The 14725-nt window shown below is 39.7% G+C and overlaps 2 protein-coding genes across 6 annotated transcripts in view; one reads left to right on the top strand and one right to left on the bottom strand.

Moving 5' to 3' along the window:
* The window catches only part of IPCEF1 (interaction protein for cytohesin exchange factors 1), a 182521-nt gene that overhangs the window by 96722 nt on the left and 71074 nt on the right, over positions 1 to 14725 (top strand). For 2 of the 5 annotated variants that reach the window (XM_060283839.1, XM_060283838.1), the window contains 2 exons: positions 3352 to 3391; positions 3994 to 4163. The exons of 2 other annotated variants lie outside the window; for them this stretch is intronic. In XM_060283839.1, the coding sequence (XP_060139822.1) occupies positions 3352 to 3391; positions 3994 to 4163 (210 nt within the window). The remainder of the gene's footprint in view (positions 1 to 3351; positions 3392 to 3993; positions 4164 to 14725) is intronic. One more of the 5 variants, XM_060283840.1, reaches the window with a different exon arrangement.
* OPRM1 (opioid receptor mu 1) overlaps positions 4023 to 14725 on the bottom strand; it is a 158354-nt gene continuing 147651 nt past the window's right edge. Inside the window, exon 4 of the mRNA XM_030853123.2 lies at positions 4023 to 4061. Coding sequence (XP_030708983.2) covers positions 4023 to 4061 — 39 coding nt within the window. The remainder of the gene's footprint in view (positions 4062 to 14725) is intronic.

Here is a 14725-nt window from a genome sequence, read left to right as displayed (position 1 = left end):
ACCATGGAACTTGGATAAATGCCACAAATCAAGACTAGCATAACACTATATAATTTTGCTTAATACCAGGACCCTTGTGAAGTTTGATGTAATGACAAACCACTTTATGGTGAATTTTAATATATGATGGGGGGTAAATTGTACCTGTAAGAGTTAATAGTTACTATATATATTAGAAGTCAATATAATAATTACCCTGATCTTGGGTGTGAGCACCATCATTCAATATCAGAGGAGGTCCATTTGTATCTTTTACACTGGTTCCTTTTTACGTTTATACAACGTGTGATTTTGAGTGATTAATGACCAAGTGAATTTTTTTAACCACCTTAAAAAGTAAAAGAAAAATAGTCTTTTTCAATAAAAAGGAAATATTTATTTAAAAGAGAAAATTTTCTCAAGTTTTAGAACCAAGTTAGGGCAAATTCAGAATTTAGAGTAATTCTTCAGTTTTACCTACAACATGCCAATGGGAAGAAAATTGTGTGAGAAACTATCTTATTAGGCTTCGGGTATTTGTTATGATTGTTATAATTCCCTATGGAAAAACTGTCTCATAAAATACACACTGCTTGCTCGGCTTTTTGTCACTCACCAGTGAAATAAACCACATGTAAGACCTTTATGAAACTGACTAGTTTGTGGGTTCCATTTCCTGTTGTGAGGGGTTAGATGTATCTCAAACTCACCGAAGTTCTCAAGATTGTTTTCATTCTTTCATGTAAACCAGTTTAGGTTTCAAATTCATATATTTCAAGTGAAACTGAAATCCTCTCTAATTTATCATTTCTATAATATGCAGTTCTGCTTCTGGTTGGGGGAAACAGTTTGAACAGTTATATAGATTTTACGATCATTTGCCTTAGGAGAAGTACTGTCTGAGGAGGGCTGACTCAATGACTAAACTCCCTGCCCCCCTTTAAAAAAGTCTGAATAAAGTCCTCTCGGTGTTGGGTGCTCACATTGCTTGAGGTATTGTGCTGCTTAGAGCCCCACTTCTCATCCAGCCCAGGTGCAAGAATCTAGCGTAGACGGAGGCCTGGCGTGGGGCAAGGTTGAGACCGAGCCTGCAGTTTGATAGGGGGCTTTCTCTAGAACCAGCCGTAAGGTTGGGTGGTAGAGCTGGAGAGCCCTTGCTGCACTGGGAGCCCATAAGCGATGGATGGAGGAGATTCACTGGCTCCCAGTCAGGAGGCTTGGAGTGGGTGATGCTTCCCTTTACAGATCCTACAGCTGTCCTCGCCTACTTCCTCTCTCTCTTCTTATCAGAGCTGCTTTTTTTGTATGAGCTAATGTGATTTACCTTGTTCACATGGGGCCAGAACGTTCTAGGAATGCCTCTGTCTACAACTCCCTTTTCTCCCTATTCCCCTGGTTCTTAGTTTGTCTTGAGTGCCTCCTGGGGTCTCCTGGAGCCCAGATTTTCTAAAGTGTTCCCACTATCTAAATTGACTTACTCTCTTCTTCACCTTTCGTCCTGGCTCTCAACTAAGTTCTAGCTATCCAAGTGGTATACATTATGCAAATAAGATATTTGGGCTAATATATTTTGTTAATAGGTTTTGCTGACCTCAGAAAATTGCCTATAGAAAAGACTTCAGGAGACCATTTGAGGGAATGGTGGGAATTTTAGACCAAGATGCAGGTCAGTGTGGGAGGTATCTTATGAAGCTGAGACTAGAACTTGGTCAAAAATGCCTAAATTTTAGTTGTGTGTCATGACTCTAGCATGTCTACTCTTGACTAAAATTTAGAGCAATTATTGCCTTTGTCATGTCCTTTTTTCACAAGGATGATTAATTTCTTCAGGAATAAAATTTTCTTCTAACATTTGTAAAATAAAAAGTCGGTATGGGATTTCCCAGGAAATACAATTTAAGCACTTTAACTTCATCATTGTTGCTGAAGGAAATACAAATCCTACCTATCTTGAAAACTAGGAAATTTTTGTTTATTAGATATGAAGTACTTGTTTATATCTATAATCATGTATTATAGTACATAGTCACATAAAGTATTTTTAGTTTTTAGTGCATTTTCAGGTACAATCTTGTTAAATATTTTTGAGACCTATAGGATTGGAATTATTATAAATATCTTGATTTTACGAATGAGGAAGTTGGTTTCGAGTAATAAACGGATTTTTCCCCGAGTAACACAGCTACTACGTATGACAACCGTGAGTTGATTTCAGGCCTCTGGATTTTAAAATCCCATTTTATTTCTGCTCTGTCATATTCCCTCTTCAAACATATCGTAGAACCATTGTAGCTATTAGATCAATAGTTAGATATGGAGAATACTAGCCAGGTACATCGAAAATAACATTATAAAATCTTGTAATAAGATTACATACCAATTTTTAGAACTGCTTTTCAATTATGTAGAATGTTTTTCAAATTCTCCACTTGTTACCAGAAAAGATTAAGTCAATTAAACTTGACTAAATTCGGTTTAGATATTGTGGAGGAAAAAATGAAACTTCTTTAATCTAAAATGTTTCTCTCTCTGCACACACACACACAGCCGTTGAAAGCATTTTTTTTTTGTTTTCTATTTTTGCTGATAGTCTGATGATTTTACATGAATTGTTTAAAATGTATTGTGAAAAACATGTATTTCAGATTGTCTTTTGTCTGATTTGAATATTTGAAGAGCTAGAAATTGGCAATTAATTTATCTTCCATAAAACATACGAGAAACATTCAGAGATACTTAAGGCAATATGCAATTTAAATCTAGATGTAAATAAGAATTTCCTGATAAGGAGGGTTGATAGGTACTTAGATCTCACTAAAAGAGGTTGTGGAACTTCTTTTTTCTGGGATGTTTACTTCATGTGGCTTAGATGCAACCCCATGGTATTAGCAGGACCATGAATTTAACAATCTGATGTGAACCTGTAGTATTGTGACATTGCAATGGTTATCTTGCAGGTTTATTTAAATAATTGCTGTTATTTAGAAATGGCACAAAAAGAAGCACAACGTAATTTTGTCTTCTCTCACAAAAAATAAAAAGGGAAATATTTTTATTATTTTTAAGATATTGAGTGAACGGTGTCCTGTCATAACTAAAGCGGTAGTGGGAAAGATGCCTGTGGGTGCAAACAGGAAACGTTAGTGATAAATGCTGTTACGTATGTTTTTCAGGTGCAGCTCCATGTCTGTTGATTCTGATTAGCACATTTTGTGCCTCAGCTAGTAGCTCCCCTTTAGCTCTGCTTGGAGAGTTTTTTTTTTTAGCTTCCATCCTGCTCGTACATACTGCCACCTCCTCCCTCTTTCTCTCGTTACAAATGTTACAACACAATCAGAAATTTCCTCTTTTCTTTCCTTCCTGCATTTCCAGCAGGTTCCCTTGCGTCAGAAGCAGAGAAGGAAAACTAAAGGTAATTAGATCTTTTGTTTCTTTATCCCGTTTGTGTGTGTGTGAGAGTCCTTTTCTCCTGGATGCCTCCTTTAGGATCTGATTTTTGTCTGTCTTAATGCTAGTATCAGAAGGTGGATGGCAGATTAATTTGGGGTTCTTTTGGATCGATTTTAAGAAATGACGGCATGCTGTTCGTTTGGGTTAATCCCCGTGGTATGTCAATAGAGCTTAGAAAGACTGGCACTGAGTCGGGGAAGTGGCCGTGTTTCTAGGTGGGCATTAACCCTTTAGCATCTCTTGCATAACTACCGCTATTATTGTTGAAACGAGCTGTGTTAGTGCAGTGATGTGCCTGCCAGACTCATGATTTTCATGTTTTCAGCTTATTCCATTGAAGAATATTCTTAGACTAACACTTGCATGTGAGGCTCACTGTTTCCTTGATCATATCTTGTACCTTCTAAGCACCAAATGAATGGTTAAAAAGAAAATCGATAAATTACTTTCTTTTTGCATTTGCTTTGCGTAAATCTTGGTACAAAAATCCAACTTCCTGGAGGTAAACAGCGAACACATACATCAGGGTACGATGTTACCTACCTTTTCACATAATTGTTGCAGGTTTTTTCACCATGAGTCGGAGGAGGATATCATGTAAAGACCTGGGGCACGCTGACTGCCAAGGGTGGCTATGTAAGAAAAAGGAAAAAGGAACTTTCCTAGGCAACAAATGGAAAAAGTTCTGGGTGGTCCTGAAGGGATCATCACTGTACTGGTACAGCAATCAAATGGTGAGTCCACTGTCTTCCTCCTGTCCCAGGACCCTTTAACAAAGGGTGGGTCAAAGATCATTGTGGAGCAGGTGAACCCCATGGGAAAGATCGTTTTTATTTCTGGGACTTGGAACAGGGCAAAGAAACAAATAAGTTCTAGAAACTGTTTCTGTAGGTATGTAGGTTATTCTATTATACTTGATGGAGGAGAAAACCATCCTGCTTGACTAATCTTTGGTTGAAGAGGGGCATCCAAATATATATCCTTATTGAAGGAGGATTTCAGGGCCTATTAATGTTACTCTTCCATGGTCGATGCTAATCATTTCAGGATTTCCTTGGACAGCACTTGATATGGGAACTTGACATTGTTAAGATCTCTACTAAAAAAAAGGGACTCAACTTTAAGACCTATTGGGGTGTAAATTGATTCAGTGCACAGGAAGCTATTTTCTTTTCTCCTCCTTTATTATCTTTTTTTCCTCTGACCTTCTCTATTAGGTGGGTTGGTTTTGGAATCGCTAACCTGTGTGCCGGCATTGTGTCGGTGACTGTCATCTGTCGTTCTTTGGCACGTACAGTGAAGGCATTAAACTAATGATGCTTGGACAGCACTTGATAAGAAACCTGCCTCATTTATCCTGTAATAGGCACTTCACTTTTGTGGTCTGCTTTGCAGGCGAGTTTTCTGTTGGAAAGGGCTGCAAATAAAGTTTCTGTTAAAATGTGTACTGATCTTTCCTGGCTTGAAACATTCTGAAAACAACAATATTTGTCGAATACTGAGTAGAGACCTTTCATAAAGGAACTCTCTCCATGAACACCGAGTAGCCATTTGCTGATCTCAGGAGAGCCTGAGTTTCCCTTTGTGGTAGAGTGAAGGTCAGCAATGGATGTCCTTTAATCCATTAAGGGAAAATCATTTAAAAATTGACCACAAGCCAGAAAAATTCTTTTTACGTGATACCATTATTTTAAAATGACTTGTGTATGCCCATTTCTCAAGCAACAGAGCTTTAGGGCAAATAACTTTATAAATGTAAAATAAGTGCCCCGTATAGTTTGTGGGTGAAATTTTTAGTCGATAAATTTACATTCACTGGCCACTAATCAAAAAGTTGTGTACCCACATAACCCAAGGCACCTGTCCTGTAAGGATTTGATTAAACTGGACCCAAATCCAATTCCAGTGCCCTGGAATAAGCATCCTCCCCTGTGCTTTTCTCTGTACTCCCCCTCCCCTGTCCCCTGTTCCCAAGCTTACAGATTTGGTTTCACCCAAAACATGGTACAAAATTCTTCACTGAGTTTTATAAAAATATATATTTTTGAGCTTTTGGCGAGTTTTAACAATTTTATCAAATATTGGGAGCTTCACAAGAAAGAAGCACCTTGCAGAGTATGCAGTCTTCCACTATCTTCTTTTTCTCTCTTTTCTTCTCCCCTCCTGGATACGTTTACCATCTTGTCTAGCATGGGATAATTTTACCCAAATTAAGGCAAACTGGAGCTGGGGTCTCACCTTCTATCCTAAGGGATTTTTCCTGAACAAATACAGCTTCCTTCTTAACGAAGGTTAATTAATTATGGTTAATATAACTTTCTCCCTCTCGTTTATAATATTTTAGGCTCTTGCTTTTGGTTAGTTGTGCAAGTGATAGTTTGCATCTTCTATGAAATGAGAGGGCTTACCGATTTACCTTTTAATAGCTCTCTAGGAATTTTCCGAGGCTGTTGGAAGGATTGGGTGCTGATGGAGCATGACACATCTGTGGGAAGTAACAAAACTCAGATATAAGCATGGCATTAATTTTCTCATTCAGTCACATTATTCTGCACGTATGTTCTGGTACTGCTCCTGTCTTCATAGGATCGAGCCCCCTCGGAACCACACATACTTACAGATTTGGCTTATTTGGCTTCATAAGTTCATTTAGCTTAAGTTTCTCTTAGAAGAGCAATGAATTACCTATTTTAGGCATTAGGAATCTCACGTACTCGAATAGAATTAGATTAGCAACATTGAATGGAGAATAAATTGACTGTCATTTGGCCACAGAATGACTCTATTAAACTTGTGGTATATAACAGAAGGACCCTTTCAACTTCCTAATTCTATGACTCTGTGTTACAGAGGAATAATCTCTCCACACACACACACACACATACACACACACACACACACACGCACGCGCGCACACACACCCTGACATCTTAATTATATGTTTGTTTTGGGGAAAAAAGGCTACTCAGTGAATACTTAATTAACGGTCATAGTCCTGCTATCTGTGTGAATATCAACTGTGAAATAATTGCCGAACACATACCCTCAGGCTGAGAATATTTATTTACTTTCTGCCACTCAAGGAATTCAGATTCAACGGAGTAGCTCCCAAGGCACCAATGTCTTATGAACAAACTTCTGTTTCTTCTACCTTCCCTGTTCCCTATGCTTTCTCATATGGTAATGGAGCTGATAGCATCACAGCCAGAGCCACCTCTTATCGAATGCCTACCATATGTCAAGGGAGAGTCAAGGTACCTTTCATACACACTCTTTTTAACTTCTCCAAAATACCCTCCAAGGTAGCAATTGTCAACACGTTTAGAAAGTTGGGAAGGCTGAGACTCATAGAACTTGTGTACATTCTTCAAGTGACCCAAGTCCTAAGGGGAGGGGGTACAATAGATCCTCTTTAGCCCCTTTGACTCTTCAGCCCCCGGTTGTTGTCATATGCCAACCTGACCCCATGCGGGGACCAGGATAAATGATGTGGTTCAACTCCCCTATTGTCTGTGTTCAATGGGGTTTGGAGAGAACAACTCTAGAAGTGAAACGTGGGGCCGTTCTTATGTGCAAGTACAAGTGAGCTCACGGGATCCCTTTGCTTGTCTCTCTTGTTCCCTGACACAACCCCAGGAGACATCACCCTCACCTCTCTCAGCGTTTTGTCATTGTTGTTACCTAGTAACTGACGCATGGTGTACTGCCTTCTTCCATCACTCTTTGCTGCTTTAAAAAGTACTACGCAGATTTCCTTGAGAAAGGTCAAGTCCAGACACTCATCTACCATTTTTCACACCCCATATTATGTGCATAGAATGTGATGCAGCACACAAGAATTTATGCCATGTCTTACAAAACCGTATTCAAGTTGAACAGCCTTAAAAATCCAGGCTGTTTAAAATCCTGGATTGAAATCCACACAATTGTTTTCCTTTGCCTCTAGATAAAGTACCAATTCATTTCCTGGCTCCTGGGCGTCTCCTGACCTGTACCTGTCTTACTTCCCCAGCTTCCCCACCTCCACCCAAGCTTCAACTACACAACTGCTTTTAATTCCTTATTAATGTCCTATATGCCGGCTGTCTCTTTAAGCCTTTGCATATGCTGTTTTTCAGCTCAGCAAACTCTTTGCCTTCATGCTGTACAGTCTTTCTCCCACCCAATTCCATCAAGCTTATTCCTCCTCATAAGTCAAATTTTAGTTTAAATAGCGCATCCTCGAGGTGTTCTTACCTTTCCTCTGACCCAAATTAGGCTGCCTCTTCTTCTCCCATAGCAACCTATACTTATTACACTTATCTTCCTCTTTCGTACATGTTGTTAGACTTGCTGTTTTCCATAATTGATAATAATCTCTGTAGAGAAAGACCGTAGTATATCTTTAGCGCCTTAGGTAGTGTCTGATACTTCCTAGGTACTCAAGTAATATTTGTTGATTTCATAAATAAATCAGATTTAGGAATCATCAGCATTTACCTTACCCATGGGAATTTTGAGAAATGGGATGGTGAATAAGGACTGCTGTTTTTAAAAAAATTTTATTTTCTTTATTTTTATACAGCAGGTTCTTATTAGTCATCCATTTTATACACATCAGTGTATACATGTCAATCCCAATCTCGCAGTTCATCACACTACCACCCCCACCCCTCCACTTTCCCCCCTTGGTGTCCATACGTTTGTTCTCCCCATCTGTGTCTCTATTTCTGCCCTGCAAACCGGTTCATCTGTACCATTTTTCTAGGTTCCACATATACGTGTTAATATACGATATTTGTTTTTCTCTTTCTGATTTATTTCACTCTGTATGACAGTCTCTGAATTCATCCACGTCTCTACAAATGACCCAATTTCGTTCCTTTTTTTGGCTGAGTAATATTCCATTGTATATATATACCACATCTTCTTTACCCATTCGTCTGTCAATGGGCATTTAGGTTGCTTCCATGACCTGGCTATTGTAAATAGCACAGCAGTGAACATTGGGGTGCATGTGTCTTTTTGAATTATGGTTTTCTCAGGGTATGTGCCCAGTAGTGGGATTGCTGGGTCATATGGTAGTTCTATTTTTAGTTTTTTGAGGAACCTCCCTACTGTTGATAGTGGCTGTATCAATTTACATTCCCAAAAACAGTGCAAGAGGGTTCCGTTTTCTCCACACCTTCTCCAGCATTTGTTGTTTGTAGATTTTCTGATGATGCCCATTCTAACTGGTGTGAGGTGACACCTCATTGTAGTTTTGATTTGCACTTCTCTGATAATTAGTGGTGTTGAGCAGATTTTCATGTGCTCTTGGCCATCTGTATGTCTTCTTTGCAGAAATGTCTATTTAGGTCGTCTGCCCATTTTTGGACTGGATTGTTTGTTTTTTTAATATTGAGCTGCATGAGCTGTTTATATATTTTGGAGATTAATCCTTTATCCATTGATTCATTTGCAAATATTTTTTTCCCATTCTGAGGTTGTCTTTTCGTCTTGTTTGTAGTTTCCTTTGCTTTGCAAAAGCTTTGAAGTTTCATTAGGTCCCATTTGTTTATTTTTGTTTTTATTTCCATTACTCTAGGAGGTGGATCAAAAAAGATCTTGCTGTGATTTATGTCAGAGTGTTCTTCCTATGTTTTCCTCTAAGAGTTTTATAGTATCCAGTCTTACATTTAGTTCTCTAATCCATTTTTTTTTTTTCTTTGCGGTACGTGGGCCTCTCACTGTTGTGGCCTCTCCCTTTGCGGAGCACAGGCTCCGGACGCGCAGGCTCAGCGGCCATGACTCACGGGCCCAGCCGCTCCACCGCATGTGGAATCCTCCCGGACTGGGGCACGAACCCACGTCCCCTGCATTGACAGGCGGACTCCCAACCACTGCGCCACCAGGGAAGCCCCTCTAATCCATTTTGAGTTTATTTTTATATATGGTGTTAAGGAGTGTTCTAACTTCATTCTTTTACATGCAGCTGTCCAGTTTCCCCAGCACCACTTATTGAACAGACTGTCTTTTCTCCATTGCATATCCTTGCCTCCTTTGTCATAGATTAGTTGACCATAGGTGCATGGGTTTATCTCTGGGCTTTCTATCCTGTTCCATTGATCTACATTTCTGTTTTTGTGCCAGTACGATATCATCTTGATTACTGTAGCTTTGTAGTATAGTCTGAAGTCAGGGAGTCTGATTCCTCCGGCTCTGTTTCTTTCCCTTAAGACTGCTTTGGCTATTCAGGGTCTTTTGTGTCTCCATACAAATTTTAAGACTTTTTTGTTCTAGTTCTGTAAAAAATTCCATTGGTAATTTGATAGAGATTACATTGAATCTGTAAATTGCTTTGGGTAGTATAGTCATTTTCACAATATTGATTCTTCTAATCCAAGAACATGATATATCTCTCCAGCTGTTGGTATCATTTTTAATTTCTTTCAACAGTATCTTATAGTTTTCTGCATACAGGTCTATGGCTCCCTAAGTAGGTTTATTCCTAGGTATTTTATTCTTTTTGTTGCAATGGTAAATGGGCGTGTTTCCTTAATTTCTCTTTCAGATTTTTCATCATTAGTATATAGGAATGCAAGAGATTTCTGTGCATTAATTTTGTATCCTGCTACTTTACCAAATTCATTGATTAGCTCTAGTAGTTTTCTGGTCGCATCTTTAGGATTCTGTATGTATAGTATCATGTCATCTGCAAACAGTGACAGTTTTACTACTTCTTTTCCAATTTGCATTCCTTTTATTTCTTTTTCTTCTCTGATTGCTGTGGCTAGGACTTCCCAAACTGTGTTGAATTAGAGTGGTAAGAGTGGACATCCTTGTCTTGTTACTGATCTTAGAGGAAATGCTTTCAGTTTTTCACCATTGAGAACGATGTTTGCTGTGCATTTGTTGTATATGGCCTTTATTATGTTGAGGTAGGTTCCCTCTATGCCCACTTTCTGGAGAGTTTGATCATAAATGGGTGTTGAATTTTGTCGAAAGCTTTCTCTGCATCTATTGAGATGATCATATGGTTTTTCTCCTTCAGTTTGTTAATATGGTTTATCACATTGATTGATTTGCATATATTGAAGAATCCTTGCATTCCTGGGATAAATCCCACTTGGTCATGGTGTATGATCCTTTTAATGTGTTGTTGGATTCTGTTTGCTAGCGTTTTGTTGAGGATTTTTGCATCTATATTCATCAGTGATATTGGGTCTTTTTTTGTAGTATCTTTGTCTGGTCTTGGTGTCAGGGTGATGGTGGCCTCATAGAATGAGTTTGGGAGTATTCCTTCCTCTGCAAGTTTTTGGAAGCGTTTGAGAAGGATGGGTGTTAGCTCTTCTCTAAATGTTTGATTGAATTCACCTGTGAAGCCATCTGGTCCTGGACTTTTGTTTGTTGGAAGATTTTTAATCACAGTTTCAATTTCGTTACTTGTGATTGATCTGTTCGTATTTTCTGTTTCTTCCTGGTTCAGTCTTGGAAGGTTATACCTTTCTAAGAATTTGTCCATTTCTGGGCTTCCCTGGTGGCGCAGTGGTTGAGAGTCTGCCTGCCGATGCAGGGGACACGGGTTCGTGCCCCGATCTGGGAAGATCCCACACGCCGTGGAGCTGCTGGGCCCGTGAGCCATGGCTGCCGAGCCTGCGCATCCGGAGCCTGTGCTCTGCAATGGGAGATGCCACAACAGCGAGAGGCCCACATACCCCACCCCCCCCAAAAAAAAAGAATTTGTCCATTTCTTCCAGGTTGTCCATTTTATTGGCATAGAGTTGCTTGTAGTAGTCTCTTAGGATGCTTTGTATTTCTGCAGTGTCTGTTGTAACTTTTCATTTCTAATTTTATTGATTTGAGTCCTCTCCCTCTTTTTCTTGATGAGTCTGACTAATGGTTTATCAATTTTGTTTATCTTCTCAAAGAACCAGCTTTTACTTTTATCTTTGCTATTGTTTTCTTTGTTTCTGTTTCATTTATTTCTGCTGTGATCTTTATGATTTCTTTCCTTCTGCTAACTTTGGGTTTTGTTTGTTCTTCTTTCTCTAGTTCCTTCTGGTGTAAGGTTAGATTGTTTATTTGAGATTTTTCTTGTTTCTTGAGGTAGGCTTGTATAGCTATAAACATCCCTCTTAGTACTGCTTTCGCTGCATCCCATAGGTTTTGGATTGTCATGTTTTCATTGTCATTTGTCTCCAGGTATTTTTTTATTTCCTCTTTGATTTCTTCAGTGATCTCTTGGTTATTTAGTAACGTATTGTTTAGCCTCCATGTGTTTTGTACTTTTTTTCCCCTGTAATTGATTTCTAATCTCACAGCATTGTGGTCAGAAAAGATGCTTGATATGATTTCTATTTTCTTAAATTTACTGAGGCTTGATTTGTGACCCAAGATAGATCACAATCTTGTGATCAAGATTTGTGATCTATCCTGGAGAATGTTCTGTGTGCATTTGAGAAAAAAGTGTAATCTGGTGTTTTTGGATGGAATGTCCTGTAAGTATCAATTAAATGTATCTGGTCTATTGTGTCATTTAAAGCTTGGTTTTCCTCGTTAATTTTCTGTTTGGATGATCTGTCCATTGGTGTAAGTGAGGTGTTAAGATCCCCCACTATTATTGTGTTACTGTCCATTTCCTCTTTTATAGCTGTTAGCAGTTGCCTTATGTATTGAGGTGCTCCTATGTTGGGTGCATATAGTATTTATAATTGTTATATCTTCTTCTTGGATTGATCCCTTGATCATTATGTAATGTCCTTCCTTGTCTCTTGTAACATTCTTTATTTTAAAGTCTATTTTATCTGATATGAGTATTGCTGCTGCAGCTTACTTTTGATTTCCATTTGCATGGAATATCTTTTTCCATCCCCTCACTTTCAGTCTGAATGTGTCCCTAGGTCTGAAGTGGGTGTCTTTTAGATAGCGTATATATGGATCTTGTTTTTGTATCCATTCAACAAGCCTGTGTCTTTTGGTTGGAGCATTTAATGCATTCACATTTAAGGTAATTATCGATACGTATGTTCCTATGACCATTTTCTTAACTGTTTTGGGTTTGTTTTTGTAGGTCCTTGTCTCCTCTTGTGTTTCCCACTTAGAGAAGTTCCTTTAGCATTTGTTGTAGAACTGGTTTGGTGGTGCTGAATTCTCTTAGCTTCGCTTGTCTGTAAAGCTTTTGATTTCTCCATCGAATCTGAATGAGATCCTTGCAAGTAGAGTAATCTTGGTTGTAGGTTCTTCCCTTTCATCACTTTAAGTATTTCGTGCCACTCCCTTCTGGCTTGTAGAGTTTCTGCTGAGAAATCAGCTGTTATGGGAATTCCCTTGTATGTTTTTTGTCGTTTTTCCCTTCCTGCTTTCAATAATTTTTCTTTTTCTTTAATTTTTGCTAATTTGATTACTATGTGTCTCGGCATGTTTCTCCTTGGGTTTATCCTGTATGGCACTCGCTGTGCTTCCTGGACTTGGATGGCTGTTTTCTTTCCAATGTTAGAGAAGTTTTCAACTATAATCTCTTCAAATTTTTTCTCAGACCCTTTCTTTTTCTCTTCTCCTTCTGGGACCCCTGTAATGTGAATGTTGTTGCGTTTAATGTTGTCCCAGAGGTCTCTTAGGCTGTCTTCATTTCCTTTCATTCTTTTTTCTTTATTCTGTTCCGCAGCAGTGAATTCCACCATTCTGTCTTCCAGGTCATGTATCCATTCTTCTCCCTCAGTTATTCTGCTATTGATTCCTTCTAGTGTATTTTTCATTTCAGTTATTGTATTGTTCATCTGTTTGTTTGTTCTTTAATTCTTCTAGATCTTTGTTAAACATTTCTTGCAACTTCTCAATCTTTGCCTCCATTTTTTTTTCTGAGGTCCTGGATCATCTTCACTATCATTATTCTGAATTATTTTTCTGGAAGGTTGCCTATCTCCACTTCATTTAGTTGTTTTTCTGTGGTTTTATCTTATTCCTTCATCTGGTACATAGCCCTCTGCCTTTTCATCTTGTCTATCTTTCTGTGAATGTGGTTCCTGTTCCACAGGCTGCAGGATTGTAGTTCTTGCTTCTGCTGTCTGCCCTCTGGTGGATGAGGCTATCTAAGAGGCTTGTGCAAGCTTCCTGATGGGAGGGACTGGTGGTGGGTAGAGCTGGCTGTTGCTTTGGTGGGCAGAGCTCAGTAAAACTTTAATCCACTTGTCTGCTGATGGGTGGGGCTGGGTTCCCTCCCTGTTGGTTGTTTGGCCTGAGGCGACGCAACACTGGAGCCTACCCAGGCTCTTTGGTGGGGCTAATGGCAGAGTCTGGGAGGGGTTATGCCATGGAGTACTTCCTGGAACTTCTGCTGCCAGTGTCCTTGTCCTCACAGTAACACACGTCCACCCTCTGCCTCTGTAGGAGACCCTCCAACACTAGCAGGCAGGTCTGGTTCAGTCTCCCTTGGGGTCACTGCTCTTTCCCCTGGGTCCTGATGAGCACACTACTTTGTGTGTGCCCTCCAAGAATGGAGCCTCTGCTTCCTGCAGTCCTGTCGAAGTCCTGCAATCAAATCCCACTAGCCTTCAAAGTCTGATCCTCTAGGAATTCCTCCTCCCGTTCCCGGACCCCCATATTGGAAAGCCTGATGTGGGGCTCAGAACCTTCACCCCAGTGGGTGGACCTCTGTGGTATAAGTGTTCTCCAGTTTGTGAGTCACCCACCCAGCAGTTATGGGACTTGACTTCATTGTGATTGTGCCCCTCCTACCGTCTCATTGTGGCTTCTCCTTTGTCTTTGGATGTGAGTATCTTTTTGGTGGGTTCCAGTGTCTTCCCGTCGATGATTGTTCAGGAGTTAATTGTGATTCTCGTGTTCCTGCAAAGGGAGTGAGAGCACGTCCTTCTACTCTACCATCTTGAACCAATCTCCCCTGTCTTTCTCAGAGTCGAATGAAGGAGTTTTCAAATTATATGGAGGGGAAAAAAAATCTGTTTTAAAATTATGTGGACTACTTACTGTCTTCCTTCTTCGATCCTTCGTATCACACAGCACAATCCTTGGTATGATTTGCTAAATTCTTGTTAGAGTGAAGGTATCTTATTTTGTCGTTGTTTTTTACATTCAGGCAACAAATGGGTTGGGGATTGTTCCCATTAAGCAGGTGAAGATGATACTTCCAGTTCTCTAGTGAAAGATCATCTTTTTCAGCAAGAGACAGTTATAACCAGTGAGTCTTACAGAAGCTCAAGACCTTCTCCCTTTTTTTTTTTTGCGGTACGTGGGCCTCTCACTGTTGTGGCCCCTCCCGCCGCGGAGCACAGGCTCCGGACGCGCAGGCCCAGCGGCCATGGCTCACGGGCCCAGCCGC

Source organism: Globicephala melas, chromosome 14 (assembly GCF_963455315.2).
Source record: "Globicephala melas chromosome 14, mGloMel1.2, whole genome shotgun sequence".
In the NCBI taxonomy this organism is placed as follows: Eukaryota; Metazoa; Chordata; class Mammalia; order Artiodactyla; family Delphinidae; genus Globicephala; species Globicephala melas.
The sequence above is the reverse complement of the archived record's forward strand: the minus strand, read 5'-3'. Positions and strand labels throughout refer to the sequence as shown.